Source organism: Oreochromis aureus, linkage group 5 (genome assembly GCF_013358895.1).
Source record: "Oreochromis aureus strain Israel breed Guangdong linkage group 5, ZZ_aureus, whole genome shotgun sequence".
NCBI lineage: Eukaryota > Metazoa > Chordata > Actinopteri > Cichliformes > Cichlidae > Oreochromis > Oreochromis aureus.
This window is the reverse complement of record NC_052946.1, coordinates 30,463,133-30,485,180: the sequence shown is the minus strand read 5'-3', so window position 1 is coordinate 30,485,180 and position 22,048 is coordinate 30,463,133. Positions and strand designations below refer to the sequence as shown.

The 22,048-nt window shown below is 40.4% G+C and overlaps 1 protein-coding gene across 3 annotated transcripts in view; it reads right to left on the bottom strand.

Annotated features, from left to right (window-relative positions):
• arhgef10la (Rho guanine nucleotide exchange factor (GEF) 10-like a) overlaps positions 1-22,048 on the bottom strand; it is a 114,029-nt gene that overhangs the window by 73,331 nt on the left and 18,650 nt on the right. Inside the window, exons 4-13 of one of the 3 annotated variants that reach the window (XM_031733246.2) lie at positions 14,607-14,767; positions 12,542-12,619; positions 12,318-12,448; positions 11,013-11,108; positions 10,163-10,271; positions 8,985-9,085; positions 8,526-8,603; positions 6,210-6,389; positions 4,954-5,070; positions 190-282 (exon numbers count right to left, since the gene is read on the bottom strand). In XM_031733246.2, coding sequence (XP_031589106.1) covers positions 190-282; positions 4,954-5,070; positions 6,210-6,389; positions 8,526-8,603; positions 8,985-9,085; positions 10,163-10,271; positions 11,013-11,108; positions 12,318-12,448; positions 12,542-12,619; positions 14,607-14,767 — 1,144 coding nt within the window. The remainder of the gene's footprint in view (positions 1-189; positions 283-4,953; positions 5,071-6,209; positions 6,390-8,525; positions 8,604-8,984; positions 9,086-10,162; positions 10,272-11,012; positions 11,109-12,317; positions 12,449-12,541; positions 12,620-14,606; positions 14,768-22,048) is intronic. The other 2 variants (XM_031733248.2, XM_031733249.2) reach the window with 2 other exon arrangements.

Here is a 22,048-nt window from a genome sequence, read left to right as displayed (position 1 = left end):
TGCGAGGAAATGTACTTTGGACTTAAAATCCATAATCAATTGCATTGCATTGCAGCGTTGCATCTTTAGTCTATATGCTCAGTCTTTAATGTGACCAAAGTTTCTTATATTGAAAGCAAGTAAGACATAAAGAGATTGATTAAAAGAAAAGAAATAAAATTACTAGGCTCTAAAAACAACACTTTATACCTGCAGGAGCAGTATGAACTGAGGGAATCGCTGAATGGGCTTAACCATCAGGCCGTACAGAGTGATCCGATCAACACTTGATGCCTGCTTTTTCTGAAACCAAAAGGAAAAAAGAAAACAGAATTGTGCAGTTAGAGAAAAACTCTTTCAAAAAAGGCCATTAAGAGGAAACTATGTTATTCCTGCTTTAAAAGGAGCTAGTCAGAATTCTCTTTAGACCACGTGTGGGTGTGTGAGTGGGTGAATAAGGTATGAAAATCAGGGTGTATTAGTCATATGAGTGTATAAAAGGGGAGTTTCTTTGAGTGCGTTATGTCTAATGTATTTCTGTGGGTGCAGGTCAGGAAAAGATATCGCTTGGTGCAGTGTTAAGTCTATGGCATGATGACACCGCCAGGACCTATTTAACAGACTGTATGGTGGAACAGTTTGGATAAACCAAACTGTAAAAAAGAAAGATTGAAAAAGACCAGAAGGCATCTTGCATCTCATTTTTTATGCTTAGGAACTAAAACAAACTGTTTTGCTGATCATTATTGACTTTAGTTTGGACTGCTATTTGAAATAGGATACGTTGTCAGTTATGGACAACAGACATGTCTGTGCTGAGGAGGAATTGGATTTGGTCAAACATCCCTTTGAGCCCACTGAGTGTGGTTTTGGTGGAGCATTAATGCTGGTGGGAGTCATTGGTGTATGACATTTTATGTTGTGTGTAATGCACCCTAGATTAGATGCAATTATGTGCTAGTGGTCCCTGTTAGTAGAATCATGGGACAAGAAAACTGACTGATTTCCTTTAACAGTGATTTAAACCAGTTAACAAGTGAAACGATAGTATTTAGTCTATGTTCACTTTAAAAAGTCCATAATTTAATGTAATTTGAATATTATACGAATAATATAGGAATGCTACTCCCGTGTCACTTCCAGCGAGTGGCACGGGAGTAGCATTCCACCCTCAAATGAAAGAAGAAATTCATGAAAAAAGCTGACGACTACGTCCACTATTAGCTCGTCATATTTTCTCACATATCTCCTTTATGATCCCATACTGACTATCATGAAAACGCATGAGCAAGAATTAAAGCACAGTATTTCATAGAAAACAACACCTACTGTGCTACTGGTTTTTTATTCCTTATATGTCATAATTCCATTAGTTTTTGATCATGCAGTATTATCAAAGACCAGTGTTTCTTAATGATGGCAAAAGATTTGAACTTGTTTCTTGTCCATCAGTTGTGACTCAATAGTGTACCTTGTATAAAGAAAATACTAACACAGAAGACAAGTTACACACAATCCTTTGACAAAGACAAGTTGGCAGTAGTCTGCAACCACCCTCCTATTCAAACACAACTGCAAGTACAAGGCAGTGATCTCTAAGATTTTATCTGCCTGATCTAATGTTCACACACTGACGGACGCAACTTTTTTAAGGTAACTTTGTAAACCAAAGGTGACCGCTGAGTGGAATCCGTAAAGAATTTCAAACGATCAGATTAAAATCTTTTTCACCACACCTGGCCAAGGCAAGCCTGCTTGGTGCACTAAAATGTTTGAGTGGTGTCAGGCAGTTGAAGGTGAGAGCAGTTTTAAAAAGAACGTCTCTATTTCCCTTTTGGAGGGCAGTCATGTACAGTCAAATCTGTCTAACACAGATGGCCTATAAAACCATAATACTGTCTCAGATAATCTGAATGCAGTAGACGTTCACCTGACTCCTCATTCAGGACATGATCTGAATACTTCACTTAATAGAGAGGTCGTGGGAAACACCAAGTGAGGCAGAGTAAGACTCGTTCCACACTAATAAGAAGTGTCCAGAAAAACCCTGGAGTTGTTTCTTAATATATGATGAACTAAAGGGTATCTCCATTAAGGGAGCTAGAAAGACCGGGGGGGTTAACGGTTTTAACCATGTAACATCAACATCAGCTCCCACCAGAGATAAAAGTGGGCCAAAATGATCAGGAACTTGGTGGTAAAGCACCTGCAATTAATGAGTAATTAAATCTGATAGGCAGTTTAATACATAATATTAATCGGGTTAATTTTTTATGAGCTGCAGCTTGGTGATGCTTCCAGCTGATGCCAAAGAGATACTCAATCAACAAATCAGAAAGTAATGTTACCCCATGGTGCTGCCTGTACTCTCAACACATCCTCGTTTTTCTTCCCATGTCTGTCACGTGCGCTTGCATGCAGATGGCATTAAAGTTGCAACAGTTCCCCATGCAGCCTTTAAAAATGCTCATCAAATATCACCAAACACAAACTGTTTCTGTGCAGTTTGACTCAGAATCAGTCTGCTAGCTAAAGGCACAGTTGCTGTATTTTCCAGATAAGAGGAAAAATGTTAATGTGTGAGAAGGCTATTCTCACAGATGGAAAAAGATCAAGTTTATGCTTAAAGTTTAAGCACAATATCCCTAATTCTCTGTCAATGGCATTATCCCATTATTTCATTTATTATGAAATGTCATTTACAACAAAGTGGATTCTGTTAATTTTGTTTTGTTCCTGGACAGTAAGTAGACTGGACTGGTGCAATGTCCATGGTTACTGTCAGGTTAGGTCACAGTTAACTGAAGAGATATTACAAGAGACATACGTGGCACTAAAACGGTGCTAAATCAGAATCAGTGGGGGATTCCAATATGGTGGTCGAAATGCAAAAAGAAAACGCTTTTTTAAATCCTATTTGGAGACACAGTCAGCAGACTGTTTTAAGGATTTCTTTATTGATCATTCTATGCAGTTTTTTTTAAATGAGAGCAAATTTTATACAACGCTTGTTTCAAAATGGCTGTTGAGTGGCAAGACGTGCTTCTAAAAGGGCTTTGTTAACAGTTATCAATTTCAATGAATTTTAAGTAGGTAATGCTCACTGGTGTTATTTGCTGTTGAATTTCACCTTTACACTGGCTTTTTACCGGGCAGAGGTTTAAAACACAAAAAGCAGTAAACCTCATAGCACCAGTCTGCACAGGTCTGCTGAACACAGCCAATAATCAAAGACTGTGCCAAAGAAAACAAATTAACTGGAGCTCAAAGTACAAATTGTTTTGTGGCTTATTTCTAATTTAGTCATTTAACCACTTCACTGCTGTGCCAAATCTTGGGATTCCTCCACCCATTTTAACTTCTGATTATCCCATCAAGGTTCTTAAAATGAGATCCAAAGCCAAAAAAAAAAAAAAAGTTCAAAGTGGTATCCAAGGAGAAAACATCTCTTTCTGTGATGACATCTAGAAAACAAATTGTACTTTGTGACAGCCACAATGTAGGATGATGCAACAAAGCCCCATTTTGTCATTTGTCATTCAAACCACTGTCTGCAAAGTATCTGTTGCTGTGCCACGAAGCAGGTGAGGAAGAGGCAAAAAGCACACAGCAGAGAGGTTTTTGAACAGCACATGCATGATCAATCAATCAATTATTTTATTTTAAAGCAAGCACCTGACAATGTTACCAGAAATATAACCATTTTGCTGCATAAAACTGTGTTTGTTGCCAGGCAACCTAAACATCAAACAGCAAGATGCCACAGCATTTACCGACATGACGTAAATGATTGAACAGTCCCCCATGTTAATTTTTTTTGGGGGGGGACTGTTCAATCATTTTCTAATGTGAAAAAAGGGGAATAGGGCAAGACTGGATTGGACCTATCAAGTGTGCACTTCCCTCCACATCTAACATGAACTACATTAGGCCAGTGACATCTCCAGCAGGGTTAATAACAAGTCTTGCCATCCAAGAACAAGCTCACTTCACATTTGCTTTACTAACGGAACTTGTGATCTGGATTAAGCTACACTTTAATGCGCATAAGTACAAAATGTCTAAAAGTACCATTAGTCCAAATCTGAATCAATGAGGACTACTTACAGTCATAGCGTTTCTGAGATTTTATGTATTGTCTGATTTTCTTATTCATGGTTTCAGTATTCAACGCTATATGTAAATCACTATATCATATGATGTGTGCTGAACTCACTAAGTTGCACATCTACAACTATAGCTATCACTTTGCTGTCACAGTGAAATAACATGATAATGTCACTGCTGCTGCAATATTTGAAAAAGAACCCATTAAAACCTGTCATGAGTTCAGTGTTTTTTCTTCTTTATGTCCATGTAATTTGTAATTTTGTTTGTCATCCCATTGGCAGTAAGAGGTGCAACATGCAGTGGGAGAGAAAGAGGAACCTTTCAAGAGAAAGAACAGGACACATTTTATCTGGAGTAACATGCAAGCCTGTCAGCCGGGTGATATGGTTCTGTAAATCAGCATTACAGCTCAATGATCTGGGTCATACTCATGCGTAAATGCTGGGAGCAGAGGGAATTGTTAAATCATTTCATGGCATCCTCCATACACTGTGGTACTTTATTTCCTATCCATGAGCCCATGATTTCTAATTAATGTCTGAAACATTAAGTAAACAGCGAAGCACGCCTTTAAATCGCACACACACACACATACACACTAAATCAGACCATAATTTAATACAATCAATGAGCTGAATCCCAATTTTGTGTAAATAACCACATTTTTATAAACTTAACTATTTGTATGTTTGAAAAAGCAAAAATGTATGATTTAATTATATGGCTCAATGAGATTTGGGGATTTGCTAGATTCAGCATTTACTAAACACTAAAAGGAAAAAAAATAGGAGCTAAATCACAAATGATTCATATTAATCTGTAAATAAGACAAATATGCACACTATACTCTGGTTGAAAGCTCACCTTTAGGAATTCCAGAAAAGCTGGTTTGGACATGCACGCCTTTTTAATGAGCGCCATGGCATTAGTGAAGTTGTTTACATAGTCGCTGTATACATCCAGCACCATGGACTTGGAAAACTGTAGGAACAGAAAGCACAAACAGAAAGCATCATTTTCTGAATCTGAGCCAACAGCTAGACAAGCAGAGGCTCCGGTGCTCTACCGTGTTTTTGTTTTTATAGCAGAATCCACTGTCGTGTAATTTCCTCTAATATCACAAATGACTAACCATCCTTTTTGCAGGACGACCTGCAACCTTTAATTTTAATGTAAAGAGAGGCCAGGAAATGGATGTTTAAGTATAGTGTTTTAAAATGGTTTGTTTACCATTCCAGTTACTGAAAAACACCCTTCACGAGCCATTTGAGAAGTTGGGCAAAGAGGAATGAGCCGGCAGAGTGAGCGAGTGTGTGTGCGTGCATGTGTGTGCGTCTGTGGGGGAAGGGGGTGTGTCCGTTTTGTGTCATTTATTCTCTATCCTCAATTAAACCCACACCAGACAGCTGATAGTGGCAGTATGAGGTGTAGTGGGGAATTGGCAAATTGCATGAAGGATTTAACCCTCTTTGCTCACACTGCCCCTCAGGATACTGCCTTTCAGATATTACAACAAGCCCTGCAGGTACAGGTACATTACCACATGAAAAAGAGGCTGCTCAGTGAGGAGTACGCAGTCCCAGTACTCTTGTTTCCAATGTGTCCTCATTTGGTGGTAGGCATTATGATATCAATGGAATAGCACTATAATGGCCAGCAGTGCAGGGAGTCAAATCAGCCCCTCTGATAGGCAAATAATGAGCCAACCTTATGGGTGAGCACATGGCTGAGACTCACATAGGAAAGCTCTTCCTGAACACTACTATTCTAGTGCCAAAAGTTGTAAACACACATCCCAGAGAGCAGTGGATGCATCGGAGATATTCATCACAACTGTAATTGATTCCATGTTTGGAGTAAACTATCCTTGTTTGCTCAATCTAAAACCTGTAGCTCATTATAACCCTGGTAGCAAAGCCGGTGTTATAATGTTAGCCAGAAATGGTAAAAACAATATGAGTGCCTCTAGACAGAACGCAAGACTTTGATTGCATTTTAGAAACAAACAAAGAATGCACGTAAACACACACACACGTGTATAAGACAGCAAATTATCCTCCAGTTTCATTTCTATTTGCCCCACGCACACACCATAAACATGCACATGCACGCACACTAACCGATGCAACAAATAAGTCTCCGATTTTCTCAGTACTGTCCCACTCGGCCACACGTGATGCCAGTGCAATCTGAAACATGGAGTGGCACTGGGTGATCTCCCTGATTCTGTAAAATATAGGCCGGATTTTCCGTGGGCTCAGGATGCGTGGATCAGCTTCCATCAGTGGTCGGTGGTACTCCTGGGGAGATTGTGACAGAAAATTGTGTTTTCATTTTTCTGTATATCAACATACAGTATGTGGGTGGAAGGTTAGGTTCTTAAGAGGGACCAGCAATCCACTCTCTTAAGCATTTCTCTTGTCAGAAGCATAAACAGACATAAACTTCAGGGTAACAGACGAATTTCTTGTGAATCAGGGAGAGAAAGAAAATTCAGTTATTCTGCCTGGAAGCCCAGTAATTCAAGGATTGTAAAATAGCATTTGCCACTAACAAACATGTTCAGAACTCAATGTGACCTGTAATCACAAAAGCCAGAATAATAATGACAAAAAAAGAGCTCCCAGCAGTTATAGATTAAAAAAACAACATGGCGAAAAGAGGCTTAATTCTTCAGTCAGCACTGATGGGTATATTGGCCTATACAGCGTACAGAAATGACTTAATGCTCTGTGGATGACGAGTAACTTCCTTGAACCTGTACTTGCTGAAGTATAGATATAATGTGTAAGCTGTAAGTTAAAGATAAAAGTGTTATTTAACAGAAAATAAAATCAAATGCAGTAACCATGTTGGTCATTTTTTCCTGGTACACCTGGTATATAAAAGATGCCTGTATTCACAGTGATGTCAGCTGTACAGTTGTTTGAACTGATGATCTTGGAATCTGCAGCTGTTTAGAAATGGTCTGAGAAGACTTCCCAACTTGTGTAAATCTATAATTCTCCTTCTAAGGTCTTTGCTGTGTCCCTTAAATTAAGAGGTTAACAGACCTTGGCCTTGTCAAGTAAAAGACATGGAACCTTCAGCACTATTAATCAAAAGATTTAAGCGAGTACACGTATATATTTGAGCCCAGACTTTTGACCCTGTATAGATTATAGAAAATCCAAAATAAATTCAAACTTATGCACCCAAGTCATTAAAGATGTATGCTATATAAAAATTCCACTCTGAAAAAAAGAACAGTTCAAAGAAATCATTAAACGCCCGAAATTACCATGACATTATTGCCTATGACGAGCGTATGTAAACTTCTGACCACAGCTGTATGTCTGCTAGATTTGAGGCACTGTCAGACTGAAGATGGAAACAGAGTGCATTGAGTTGACAGATCTGAAGGAAGAACCCATTAAATTTGGGAAAGAGTCCATTAAATTTTTAAAGTGCAGTCCATTATACTTTTCTGTATTTCCTGTCATATATACACTTGTTACATGCTGGGTGCAACTCTTATTACAGCTGACAAAGTTTAAAATAATGAGCTCAGTGTATATGCAAGTAATTGTTATGAACCAAAAACTCGTGCCAAGCTCTAAATGGCTGATTACCAACATTTTTCTTCTACTTTTGGATCTGTATGATGTCAAAGAGAGTCCAAGAGAGGAAATATGGAGCTGGAAATGAGCATTATAACTCAATGCTAATACTGGAGATAGGGCATTGGCATTGGCACTGGAAAAGGATTTGCTCTCCAAGAGCCCTTCTAGTTGTTTTGCAAGTCTTGTCTGTGCATATCCACCACAGCAAACTGATAATTAACATAAAAAATTTGCAAGGTAGCTCAGTATAACTGCAAAGTAGTTTTTCTATGTTATAATAAAAAATGTAGTTCTAATAATGGATTTACAATTCTGTATCTAATTGTGGTAGGTATAGATTCTTATTTTCATATGTTTGAAGATACTATATTTATATTTATCAGGACTCTGACTAAGAAAAGAGAAATTTCAAATGAGCTAATCCAACCTATGTATAATAAGCAATCATGTCACTCAAGAACAAAGGTAGCCCATTCTATCTTTACAATGAAGGATTTTGCTGTGAAGCCACTGATCACTGTTTATTCCATTTCAGTAGGTGCGCCTCTTATTTTTCACCGATTAGGAGATAACAAGCATCTTTTTCCCCTCCAAAAAGGGAGATTAAGGACGCGAAGCTGCACCCCTTCTATGCAACCACAACTGTGCCTCTCTCCCACGGCAGCGGTACAACATCACAAAAACGAGGATGGGTGTTTTATCAGGATTATTTACACCGAGACACCTCGATAATTTGATTGATACCGCCGCTTCTCTTTTCAGTGTAATTCATAACAGTTAAATTTTGATGATATTGCATGTGGCAGAAGAGGACAACTGGACTAAACAGCTTACCTGCAAGATTCTCCTGAGAGATTCCAGGTAGCTGCGCTCACTCTGAATGATGGAGCCAAGGATATGGCGCCTGACAACCTGCGCAGACAACAGACCAGTCAGGAGATCTAGCGCAAAGAAGATATGATTGGGCAGAAGTATGTGTATGCTTTCAGTTAAGCATGGCACAGTCTGATGGATTGAACTATGATAATATGTTTGTCACAGGAGGAAAACACTGAAAGTTTGAACAAGGTTTACAGCAGACTGCATGAATCATTGGATTTGTTTGACATGAAAGCAACGGTTGTACCAGATACAAAATGCAACGCTTTTCGAAAGAGGATGAAAAGTAGAGTGTGAGGCAAATACTGCGGAAACAATAAATACTATTAACAGCCTCAACTGGAAACACAATAACCATAAAGATGTTACGTTTAGAACATGCACAAGCTTGCGACAAAAAGCCCTCTGATGTACCTGGTGGCTGGTCAGCCCCTCTGGCATCGGGCTCAGCTGTGGGGGAGGATGCTTCACTTCTGACACAGCCACATCCAGATATCCTGCATCATCCTCCTCTTCTGTAGATGTTGAGAAATGGGGAAAAAAAGAGAATGACACAGAATGGTTAAAGAGTGCGTATATGACACAGATTGAGGCAGGGAGAGCGAGAATAACAAAAATGCAGCCCTCACATCTCACTGCAGTTGGAGAAAAACGGCGACACACTAAGTTTATTACCTCTAAAATATGAAGAGACTTCTGTACTCTCTGAAAAGGGAGCGCAATGGAGAAAGAAGTGAGAGAGTGAAAGCGGGTGAGGCAGAGAGGCCTTTAGAAAAATGAAAAAAAATAAAAATCAAACAATACTGTATTTCTGTAGGAGTAAAGGAGGCACAAAGGAGTGTGACTGCAAAGACACAGCCCAAAACATTCTCATCTCTGCATTGGCACAAAGACATTCAACAGTTTCAAAAATCCCTACTTCACCACTAACCATAAAGACATAAATACCAGAAGCTTCCAAAATTCCAATTAAAGATTTTGGAACGATGACAGAGGACTGGTGGAAAAGAAATACAATGCTGTGTTGATTTCCTTCGATCAATACCTAAAAATAGCAACACTGGCCTCTTTACTTCTTTGTGATGGCTTTAAGATTTGTTGGAGGTGTGGGTTTAGTGCCTGTGGTTTATGGGGCTGCTCAGTTCTCCATTAATGGATGCTAATCCATTAAGCGAAGGTCCTCATAACGCAACATATATGAGAACACATGAGGTGCTTCATTCTTCTGCTTTCTCTAGCATCAAAAAAAGAAAAAAAAAAAGAATCACTCGACCACACTGTCTGTCGGAAAACTGAGGAAGCGTGTCTGTTTTATTTATTATAGTTATAATCAGTGAGATCTGTTTTTCACAGTGCTTTCATTTCTCCCTGAAGGGATTTGTATAAAGAAAAAGTAAGACTTTCTACTCTCTCTCCCTGAAACACTTCTTTGGCTTGGCTAGCTTTATATACAAGCAACTGCCTATAATTCAAAGTGTCAACTGTAAAGAGTTACAAAACCCAAACTTCATAACTTCCTAAACATAGTATAACTTCTATCCCCAAAAGCCAGTTGACCAAGATTTACAAAGTTTTAGACTTTCCTGCATTACCCAATTGATCTTTTCTCTGCAGGAAGGAAACTTTTCGCATGACGGCTATTTTGGTCCTTTCAAGCCCATCCTTCGTTCCGCTTCTTGCTGCCTTCATGAGCTGCTGAACCTAGTTAGAAAGAGCAGACAGAGACAACAAAGGAGTGTTAGTGCATGAGGAAGGTGCCATGCTGTGGCAACTTGGTAACCTACTGTGCACCTCTGGAGAGAGATGGAGAGAAGTGGCGCTCAGTAGACTCATCATGAATCTCACCATCTGCAACTCCCTGTGGGTCGCTGAACAGGCTCTAATCAGCGAGTCTATGAGCGTATCATGGTAAGATTATGGTAAGAGAGTTCCACATGAGAGCAACAGAGCTGCGTAGCTCATGGTGGGAGAATTCAGCTGACCACAAACTCCACCTTTAGTATCAGAATAGCCCTGCAACAAGACTCCACAGACCCAGAATATACCCAGAGTGCTAGTATTTTTAAACAATGCTACTTCAGGAAAGTAGGTCATTAATTGGGGGCAAGTTGCGCTAGTGTTTATGGAAGCAAATATGCTGAATATTAGTTAATAATTAACGAGTTCCACAAATATATCTTAATATTAAACCAGGCAGGAAAAGAGAGAGTCAGAGAGAGAGACCAATAGACCGACCAGGAATCTTAAATTAAAGTCAGAGTCCACAGGAAAGTTGGGAAGGATGGTATGGCAAGCCAGTTAAGCCTTTATATCAGCTGAGCATACAAGACAGCATATTTCAGCTCAGGGTCAATCCTATTGGCAAACATCTAGCAGAGTGATTTTTAGCTCTCTAAAGACACGGTGAGATATTGCTGTGTTCACTTGCTGCTGGAGATATACCTTGATGTCATAGTTGTGCTTTCCAGACAGCCTCATGGCCAGTTCTCGTTTGGTCCTGGCACACCGTTCCCTCAGCCGACGCACTTCAGGAGAGAGCTACAGGTTTCGGACAAGGAAGGGCAGGGCATAGGTGCGGGTTGTGTTTAGCCACAAAAGGCAAAAGAGGGATGAAAGCAGGAAAAAGGAAACAGAAAAGGGAAATGGAGGCAAAGAGATCAAGGCAAAACAAGCAACGAAACACTGGGAATTAATCACAAGCGCAGAGTGAAAGCTCGAAGCACTGCATTGGTCAGAGGGGTTATGCAGTATCAGACTGATGGCCTTTGATTTAGAGAAGGATGGCAGGGGTCAGGCGGTTTAGTGAACATATTAAATAAGGAAACTCTATTGCAGGTCTCCCAGGTTTCTTCGGTAAGATGAGAACTTTAGGTATACTTGGTATAAAATTAATTGGACGAAGCTAATTGAAAAAAGTATATTTTTGATCAAGGCTGTACTTGCCAAAAAGGGTTACTGGGCTTTAATGGTCCATTAATTGTCAAACCAGTGACGTTGAATCGTTCCTTTTGTTCAGTGGCCTGGGACAAGTTTGCAAAGAGACCTGTGGAGGGATTTTCACACCACACCCTCGTGTAATTACCTGAACTCATTTTTCTCTCCCTTCACAAGCAGCATTTTGTTACCTATGGTCTCCCTCGCTTCTCAAAGCATTAATTTAACTTGAGCTTCTCTTGGATTTCCATGGAGTTATATCAACACCTTCAATATGTAAAAATATGTAAAGGTAGGTATAAATCCATACATTGATAAAGATTCAACTGAGCAAAATACTTTTATTAGAGTGATTGAAATTTTTTCTTATGCCTGCAACGGTGTATGCGTGTTGAAGGCTGGTGAAGCATGAAAAGAAATGCAGCACATTGTGAATGTGAACACAGTGCCATCATGTGGAAGGACACTCTGAAGCCGAACACTGATTAACAGCATCCTTGGCAGAAAAGAGGCAAAGAGATCTGAGGCTTTTCAAAAAGAAATGCCTTGTGTTTACTTTCATCCCACAATGAAAGTATAAAGCTAGACAGCCTGGTATACATTTTTTATGTTATTTATAGTTTCCTTACAGTTCTATACATTAATAAAGACAACTGCACAGCAGAAGCACCAGATGAAATATTCACATTGATTTTTTTTTCCTATCTGCTGGAAACCAACCAAAACAACCTGGTCAGTCATGATGCCATTTACAATCTAGAGAAATGACAACTTGTGTAGAGAAGGAAACGGATGCATTCACACAGGCTCTACCTTGCTCTTTGTTGGTAGTTTGGCCTCATTATCAGAATGCTCATCGTAGCTTTCAAACTCACTGGAGCTCCATCCATTGCCTGCCTCCAAAGCACCAGTGTCTCTCTGAACGTCTTCATAGATCATATCTGCTAAACACAAAAACTATTACACATCAGAAGCTGCATAATGAGATCTATGAGAAAGCAAGCAAAAAAAGTGAATAGGTGTCTACAGCTCCTAACCTTCATCAGGAGAGAGGGGTTCTTCGCTTGGAACATCATCATAGATCACCTCCGAAGCCTCTGCCGTCGGTGGTTCGGCTTCAGTCACGCAGAGTTGGCAGAGTAAAACAGCAGAATTGAAATAAACACTGTTGTTCTGACTTTCAGTACAATAGCTGCACCTGCTTTTGTTACATCACTCTTTTATATCTCTCAAAAAACAACAAATACAATCAAACACAGCTTTACACTGACTGAATGTTTATGCTCTATCGTTTAGACTCTGGGTGTCACTTAGCTTTTGAATATTTCCATATTTGTGGCATTAACAGCATTTAAACATCATCATTCATAGGAAGATCTGCCAAGTATCATGTGTATCTTGTGTATTGTTGCCACAACGGCTTTGCCTACATGACATAAGATGATTGTATCAGGCTTGTTTGAGCTATTGACCCATTCTCTCTCCACGCTTGGCAGGATTTGTCATTAACTGCTTTGAGAGTGTTTCAGCCTAATTTAGCTCAGTGAGCTTTATTGATTTGGTCTTAAACTGTGATTTGTCTGCAACACTTTCCCCTAAACCCTGAACAGCAACAATCACTGTTTTCAATTAATCTGACTGAAGATGTGAATTCTATCATGGATTATTGAGTCTAAAATTTAAAATAACCTTGCAATACAAGCCAGAAGATAAAGTATTCTTTTCTTTCTCTCTTTTTTTCCCCCAACAAAAAAGGATTAGCTCCACAAATGTTCGTTATACCTCGCTTGGTTTCCGATGCCTGTGCATTCAAAGAGGATTCACAACAGAGACGAAAACAACTGGAGTTGGGCTATCAGCCTGACTCTCAGCATATCGGCAAAGTGACTGGGCCTCTTGGGAACATGGCTTTTTACTTTAAATGTGGTATACCAGAAGTTCTTCACTGTGTTTTCTTACTTTATATTTAAGTTTTCTCCACAGCAACAAAATGACATTTGAATAAACTCATTCTTAGTCCTTACTGCATCTAAAGGCACACTCTAATCCATATAATATCTATGATCACAAAATATATTGTTGCTTTAAGAAAGAGGAAAAACGTAATTATTCATGATGAATCGCACGCAATATGTTTTGTCAAACTAAATCAGAATTTGTCTAAATAATACACAACTTCGGTTCAAGCGCAGGTTAATCCACATGGAAAATACAAAGTCCGACAACTGAAGACTTTATCTGAAAATGTGGCAAGCGTGAAATAGTAATAAATTTCTCATTAGCATCAGCACAACTGTAGTCATTTTTCTTGCTTTAAGTCAGCTTGCATCTACCATTTTCTGTATTTTAATTTTAGATATCAGGAAGAAAGGTTTAATATACTTCCATTATTTGATCAATTTAACTGCATTGTACGCATTCAGACTAAAGCGGAGGCCCCTGTGTGAAAATGCATCAGAGGGGTGGGACATAAAAAACGTCATGCAGTACTGCAGGGCTCCTTTACATCTCTCGTTTCTGAGCCACCTTCAAACAGCAGCACTGCTGACTGAGTCGAAATCCGAAAGCAATTTTCCCTCATGGAAATGGTACTCTATTGATCCTCGTCCTAAATTAATTGGATTCATGTCATGTCTGTGTAGAAATCAAATCATGGCACAGAATGTGTGTGTGTGTGTGTGAGCCAGTATATGTTTGAAAGGGGTACATATGTGTTTATACACATGAAGGCATCTTTATGTGTGTCTGGCCTTTCAATGTAGAAATCAATGAGCCATGAGATGACCGCAGATTTGTAATACGGTGTTCTTGCCACCTTTGATCAAGGTCAAGAGATGGAATGCGTGATACTAACAAAATACTGTTTACAATTCATATTGCCAGTGTCATTATGGTGTGGTCCACAGTACTGTTTACCCAATTCTGGAGGCTATATTGGTTTTTCTATCAGATCTATCCGCAATGTGAACACTGTAATACATAGGTGGAATGAGTTGGAGTCCCAAGGCAAGCTTAGGTTTAATCTTTTTTGGTCTGAAATTGAACCCTTGATCTACAATATAAGGTGCATCGGTTCACTGTCAATATAATTTAGCTTTGTACCTTCAGGGATGCCCCTCGAGCCTTGCTTGACGGTTTCTTTGCTGTGGTCTCCTGAATCGACCGGGGACTCCACAGCTGATGGTGCCACAGGAAAACCCTGGAGCTCCTGTCCTACACAAGGAACTGAAGCACTGGGCTCATCTGCTTCTGCTGCTGAGGCACTGGAAGGTACCCAAACATTAGCACAGTTAAACTAACATCGAGTTCTGTGTGCCTCATAATAAGTTAATTTCAATGGGAGGAAGGGGAGGCAGAGTGGTTGGAGGTGGGTGGGTGGGGGGTGGTCGAAAATAGTTCTTTGCTGTTCAAGCGTACAAATGCACACTCCCTAAAGTGTGACAGAACACATCTTGCTACTGTCAAATTCATGTGACGTTTCTGAAGTAACTTCTTTCGGAAAACAGGAACAGAATTCTTTTCCCAATTTGGCCAGCTGTGCAGCTTTACCTCTAACAAAGAGGATGTTTTGTTGTCCCTTTTGTCTTTGTGCTTATTTGATATTTAAGAGGTTTCTCCAAGACAAAAACTGATTTCAAAGAAATTTGGTTGGAAGTGATGACAGTTTTTTTCCTGCATTGGGGAATTCTGGCACCATCCAATGACCAAAGAAAAGTCTCTAACATAATTTCTGCTTGTTTTCTCATTTGTGTTTCGTTTAATCAAGCTTTTTGAAACATCAAAAGTAAAAGTTAACATAATTTTTACCAAGCCACCAGAAAAAGGAAAATTTCAATGACTTCTGTCATATATATGAACACTAAACTGTACGTGGACATTGTGCCACTATGTGTTTTGATATGCAGTTGTGAAATCAGATCAGAAGCCAATAATAAATTAAGAGGACTGCTCAGCCTCTATAACCTGTCTCATTGCTTTCTTTTTTGGGGTATTTTTTAATTGTTGGGGTTTTTTCAATGGTATTTAGAGGCTCTTTGGTCATGAACAACTTCCTACCAATACTGAAAATAGCTACATATTATAGAATTATTGTTTAAATCTTGTGACAGCAATGTTATGCCATTAAAAAAAACCCCAAAAAACAGTGATACCCTCAGTTGTAACTGGGCTATACTTTGCTGATTCAATTATTCACAAGAACTTTTGCAAAGCCCAAAGTGTGCTACTTGAGTCACTTAACTTGTCCCTGAGCACTGTCATATCGTTGTCTGTCATGCCTGAGGCTGACTATAATTACTACTGGCTTTATGAATGAAAACATGCCCTGAACCAGCTATTAAAATCAGACTCTAGCACCACAGGGGGAAATCGTGTTGATACAGCTATCACAATGCTTGTGTTGATGCTGCCAGTGAGGCATTTTTCTCCCCCACATGACTGATAATATGACAGGATCCAGCATGTAGGAGAATCTCATCTACACTAATTAAATTGTCTCTCAGCTAAACACCTCAGCAACACTTGCAATGCCAGTACCAGCAGCAGCAGCTACTCAGAGTGATGGGCAACTGGTAGACAAATGAGACGTGCCAGAAGAATGTTGTCCACGGGAACTGTTGGGGAGGTAGCCTTGCAAGCTTGAAATACACTGTTGGCATTCAACAATCTTGCAAACTGTTATCTTTCACTGCAGGAGCATGCACAGCGCATACAGTGATCAAAGCTAGCAGGAAGGCGTTTGTACCATCTGCAATCTATGGACTATGAAAAGGTAAGATTAACTGAGTGTTTGTGGTGGAAGCATTGCATGATGGAAACATCACAAACACCGTTTTAAATTCTCTCCTCTTTTACATTAAACTGGTTATGTCTCTACATATACACACAAAAGGCATTGTAAATATTTTCAAATTATACATATATATATAAATATAGCTTCAGTTCTCATTTGTGCCATTTATTCCCTGTTGCACAATAAACGCTTGCCACATAGGTGGAAGCAGATACGCCCTGCCAACATGTTGTATTACAGCTACTGATAATACCGTTTGGTTTTACAGTGGTGTCAAGTTCTGCAAAGTATTACTCTGATGCATTGTCTATGATGTGGCATCATTCATCTCAATCTGAAGGACAAAAAGGATCTCCACCCACATGAAAACAAAAAAAGAGCTATTTCTCATCACATTTCTCGCAATGAACTGATCTCTTGTCATTAAAATTACTTGTGTGGGAAAAGAGCAGAGTCAGAACAATAGTGATACACAGATTGCCTCCCTGACTGTGTGCATTCATGTCAAGTATGAGTAATTTGAGCAGGGTAGCAATCGATCCAGGAATATCTTTGCGCACCCCCGTCACAACTTATCTCTGCCTATAAGCCCTAGTGAGTCATATAGCTTAAGGAGAGAAAGAGGAATGATTTTTCAATGCAAATGACATAGCCTGGGGCAGAGCACAGCCTAAAGTGGAAGCTGCGTGAATGCAAATACTGCATTTCCATCTGTTTCCATTCTCTTTACCAACAGCACCAGAGCAGTGCTATATGCCAAATCTCTACCCATTTTGCCCCCTGATCTCTCCTGATCATCTCTGATAGAGCTAAAAGGAAAAGACTTGTGACCCTTTGGAATTATCAGAATTTCTCTGGTGATTGCTCTTAATATGTGTGGTAGAAAGGACCCAAAGCACACAGTGTTACAGACACGTGACTGACTTCATTTACAATTTGCTTCCTGCTCATGCGGCTTTTCAGCCACCTCGTTCCGTGCAGCACACCTTCCCCAGGTTTCGGCATCCTACTGAAGTAGGGAAGGCATGGCCATGCGATGGAAAACAGCTGTGTGCATCAGCCTCCCCTGACACCACACCCGGAACCCACTGCTCCACCCTCTCCCCTGCAGCTGAGTCACAAACAACATCCCGCCACAACCCCCATCGCCCAACTTAGGCCGGCGAGCTATCTGGCCTAGCCTACTTCCCCCCCTCCGTGCGAGCAGGACAGGAAATCAGCCACAACCATCTGCGCCCTGGCCAATGGACTGGTCTGCAGAATAAAACTGCAGACTGACGGTTTTATTCTGCCCCCTTTCGGGTGAGATCAGTCAAGGCGTCGGTCAGGCTCTGCAAAACCAGGCACCAGCAGTAGTAACCAGCCAGCCCACCTCACCTCTTTTTTGGTCTTGGGACGCAGGCAGGATGCAACAGCTGCTTTTTTATCTATCTGAAGGCGCACCTCCCCACCTCCCAAGTGGTACTCCAAATACTATACCTCCCTCCATCCAACCACACATTCCTTCGGGTTGCCAGTGAACCCGCCAGCCTCAGGGACTCCAGGACCGTGGCCATCCGCTGCACATGCTCTCTTCAGGTGTAATTAACAGTAATTTAAAGGGAGAAAATCCTTTGGATGCTTGGGTCACCTCCCACATTGCAAAAAAACAATTTAATGCCTATACAGCTCCTTTCGTGTGGAAGACATGAACAATGTGCTGTATCTCTTTCAAGAGATGACCTGAAACAGCACCTGCACCATACTCCTTGCAGAAATGTTGTTCAGTGGCATAATCCACCAGAACTAATACAATATAGCCCCATGCACTCTGGTTAAGGTTAAATGGCCCAAAGAGGTCCATATCAATGTGCTCAAAAGGGTCCTCCACTAATGGTAAAGGGCGCAAAGGCTCTTTTGGTATGGCCGGTTAGTTGACCAGCTCACATCCCAGGCTGGACACGCATCATCGGTGCACATCCCCCCGAATGCACGGCCAATAATTTGGGCCATAATTCATTCCAGAGTATTGTCATATGCTATAATCCCTGCCACTGGGTTATAATGAGCTGCCTGGAGATTCATTTCGCAGCAGCTCTTAGGCGCCAACAGCTGGGCGTGTTCCTCTTCTGTGCGAGTGTCACGACTCACTCGATAAAGCCCATCTTTAATCAATACAAAATGCGGGTAGGTCAGCGCTGCATCAGGGCACACCGTGTGACCATCAATTCTTATCACTTGGTGAAAGGCTGAGCGTAGGGTGTCATCACGATGCTGTTCTAGTGGAAAATCTCCCGTGGAGTGAATTACCAGAGCCGGCGGGGCCCTGCCATCTCCTTCTCACCATAGTAAGCGTCCGATGACCCCCGCATCACCGCTGAGTGCAGCACAGACACTACACGCCACTAAACGTTGTGAACACATCCCCAGCTGAACCACAAACCACACCTCGCCACAGTGATCTGAATGATCTTCATCTAAGTTAAAGTGTCCAAACATAATTTAAAGAACAAATAATAAACAGTAGCACTTTTAGTGTTTTTATTAAGCACACTGAGTAACCCTTTATCTGCCCACTACTTATCCTGAACCTTTTCCAAATTGCACATTGTGTTAATGCCAAGCTTTGGTGTACATGACAGACTCCAATTAGACTGCACTGCAAGTCTTGAGTTCATGGCTTCTCATTATATTTATATACTAGTTTGCTTTTAATGTTTTTACAGAATCATCTTTGTTTCTTTTTCGTTCACAGCACAACCAACAGAGGGAAGCACAAGGTGAGAGTTCTTCAAACAAAGTGGCTGTGAAAAATAAATGTGTTCTTCATGGTAGATTAGACACGTTGCTTTCCAAGGGCAAATGTGTAAAGTTCCCCGCAAAGTTGCAAAAGGGAAAAAAAGGTGAAGGCAAAAAACTTCTGTGGGGAAAAACAATAAAAAGTGAAAAAGAAAAAAGTTATTCTGTAAGGTTAGAGCTCTGTGTGCATAAAACAGATGCATGCAGACACGTTGTCATGGTATCTTTTGTGCTAATCTTTTCACTGCTGAGGTTCCGTGTCATCCGTTTAATGAAAACTATCTGTCAAGGGATAAAATGTGAAGTCAGAGGTAAATGCTGGTATCAAACACTGGCATGCACATAAAACTCAGGAGAGAAGTGCTGCTTTGAGCCTAATAGCTGTAACGAGCTGATGTGCTGTCATAGCAGTGTTAAAAAAAACATATTTCTACAATAACAATCGCAAAGTAATTTTGGTAATATTATTCTAAAACTGCTGACAGATTTAGTGGATGTGCTGACAGTCTTAACACCTTGATTGTGGAAAGTGCTATTGATAGCTTTTCTTTAAAAGGCAGACTATTGACTAAACCAAACTGGAAATGTGCACTCAGCAGAAATCTTCCCAAATGAGAAATTGCCAAGACCTCGCTGTGACTTTATCGCACACACACAGGCACGCAAGCACACACGTATATAATCATTTATGCACTCACATATGCACACAGCAGAAACGTACACATACAGACACGCTCACACCTGTGCTCAAACACAGGCAACTTCTTTCAGCACAGGAAAGTCGACAGGAATCCAAACTATCAGCAGAGGTTTCTGAACACACTTCCTAGAAGCACAGGTGGGAGACCTCATGGTTTCCATCAAGCAAGCACAGAGTGTAGAGAGAAATTATTCTGATGAGATCTCAAACCAAAGGGGGGTTTTTTTGGTCTTTTTTTGTAGTTTTAAAATGTTTTTTTCATAGACAGAACTAAAAACAATAGAACTGCACACAAGGTCAGTGTGTAAAATATAGTACAAAAAGCAGTATAAGCTACAAAGCTAAGAAGAACAAAGAACAGCTTAATTTTCCAGCACATCCCCCAGATATTTGATCGGAGCACCAGGGAATATAGAGGCCAAGACAACACCTAAATCTATTCCGAAACAATTTTTGTAGTAGAGTAAGAGCTATTAATCTGCCGAAGACGACACTGCCATCAGGGAAGAGTGTTACTATGAAGGGGTGTATGGTCTCTAAAAACTAAACAATATTTAGTAAGTGTTACAGGTCAAAATAAAATCTAAATCAATGGTAAGACCCAGAATACTGCCCATAGCGTGCCTCTGCAGCCTTTTTAAAATAGTGTGTCCTGCTGCCACATAGACAGTCAACCACATGGTGTAACAGCAAATGTGACTCATCAGACCACGTCTACTTCCATTCACTCACATGCCCATTAAAGCACTTTCAACAGAGGAGATGGGGTCAGTGTGGGCTCTTTGACCAGTCTGTCGCTACGTATCTCCACACAATCTTTCCTGCGTTCTGACACCTTTCTATCACTGACATTGTACAGCTTTTTCTTAAATGTGTGCCAGAATATCTCTCCTGTGGGACTGAAACACACGGGTCAGTTTTTGCTCTACACTTGAGTCGTGAACCCTGAGTGATCCTGAGTGATTATGGGTAGCTGAAAACTGAGAACTGTCCTTCTTTTAATCAAACATACCACTTAGAATCTGGGATAATCTACCTTTTGATAAGTTCAGCTGTAACGATATAACCAGTGTAAGTCAAGTGTTTGAATATTGCGGATAATTTCAGTGTTCATTTTATTTTCCTTATTATTGACTGGCGTAATGGATTTTACCTTTGGGGATTTAATAGGATGACTGCCTTTCAAACTTACGGTGAGTTCAAGCTCACCGTGAGCTGAAATATGCTTTGGAGAAACTAATTCTGCCCGTCAGTGTCTGGGTTTCTGTTCTGTAAGTGACTTTGATTGCTGACCTCCCCGTGGAGAGCAGGAGGCAAAAAGACAGTTTCCTTAGTGGAATCAATAAACTATCAAATCATCATTTACTATGCAGACGCCTCACAGCAAATCATCTTAACTGCATGAAAGATGATTTCTGACTGCATCAATATCGAGGTCATTTCATGCACCTTCTCAGGAAAGGATATTGTGTCTGCTGTTCATTTTACATTTCCAATGATTCAGAGTCAGGTACTGGATTATCATGTATTCATGCATGTAGGAAGTGTCATTCGTGAATGTCAAATATTATATGTAATATTTCCAAAATCACAACAAAAATAAGTAAAATGTACTCCCCGTGGCAGAGAACCACGCAGTTAGTATTATGCGCCAAGTTATGGCGTGATCTGCCTCCTAATGTCCCTGTACACCCACACAAGCATATTCAGCTATTCTGGCTGATTAGACCACTCCTCAGGTTGGAGGCAGTCAGACTTCTGCTTGGAATTATGTGAGGACTCTGTGTACAGATATGAGTACATGGAGTCCTCCCCCACATCTCAGAGCAAAGCTAACAGGCGAGGGAGGGAGCTGTCATTTATAGTCATACACGCCCACACAGTTCTAAGAAGTCTAATCAGCAACAACAACAACAAAAAAAAACCTGGAATGAACCTGTGGGCGTTCCATATGTGCAGGGCTTTAACAGGTACCACAACACTTATACAATGAAGATTAATGGAATTCAATTTGTTCTACTCAAAGCAATGACAAAAACAAACACACGGGTCTTCACAGAAACACTGTCCCCGTTTTTGTAATCGACATGCACCTCACTGTCAGTACATGCATACATTTAGACTTGCTTCATTTCCACTAGGGAGACATTTGCAAAGGATAATGGAGAGAAACCAGGTCTAGTCTTTACTATGTAAAGTGTGCTAAGTTGATATATGTTATGATTTGGTGCTATATGAATAAAACTAAATTGCATTGCAAGAAAGACTTGTAAA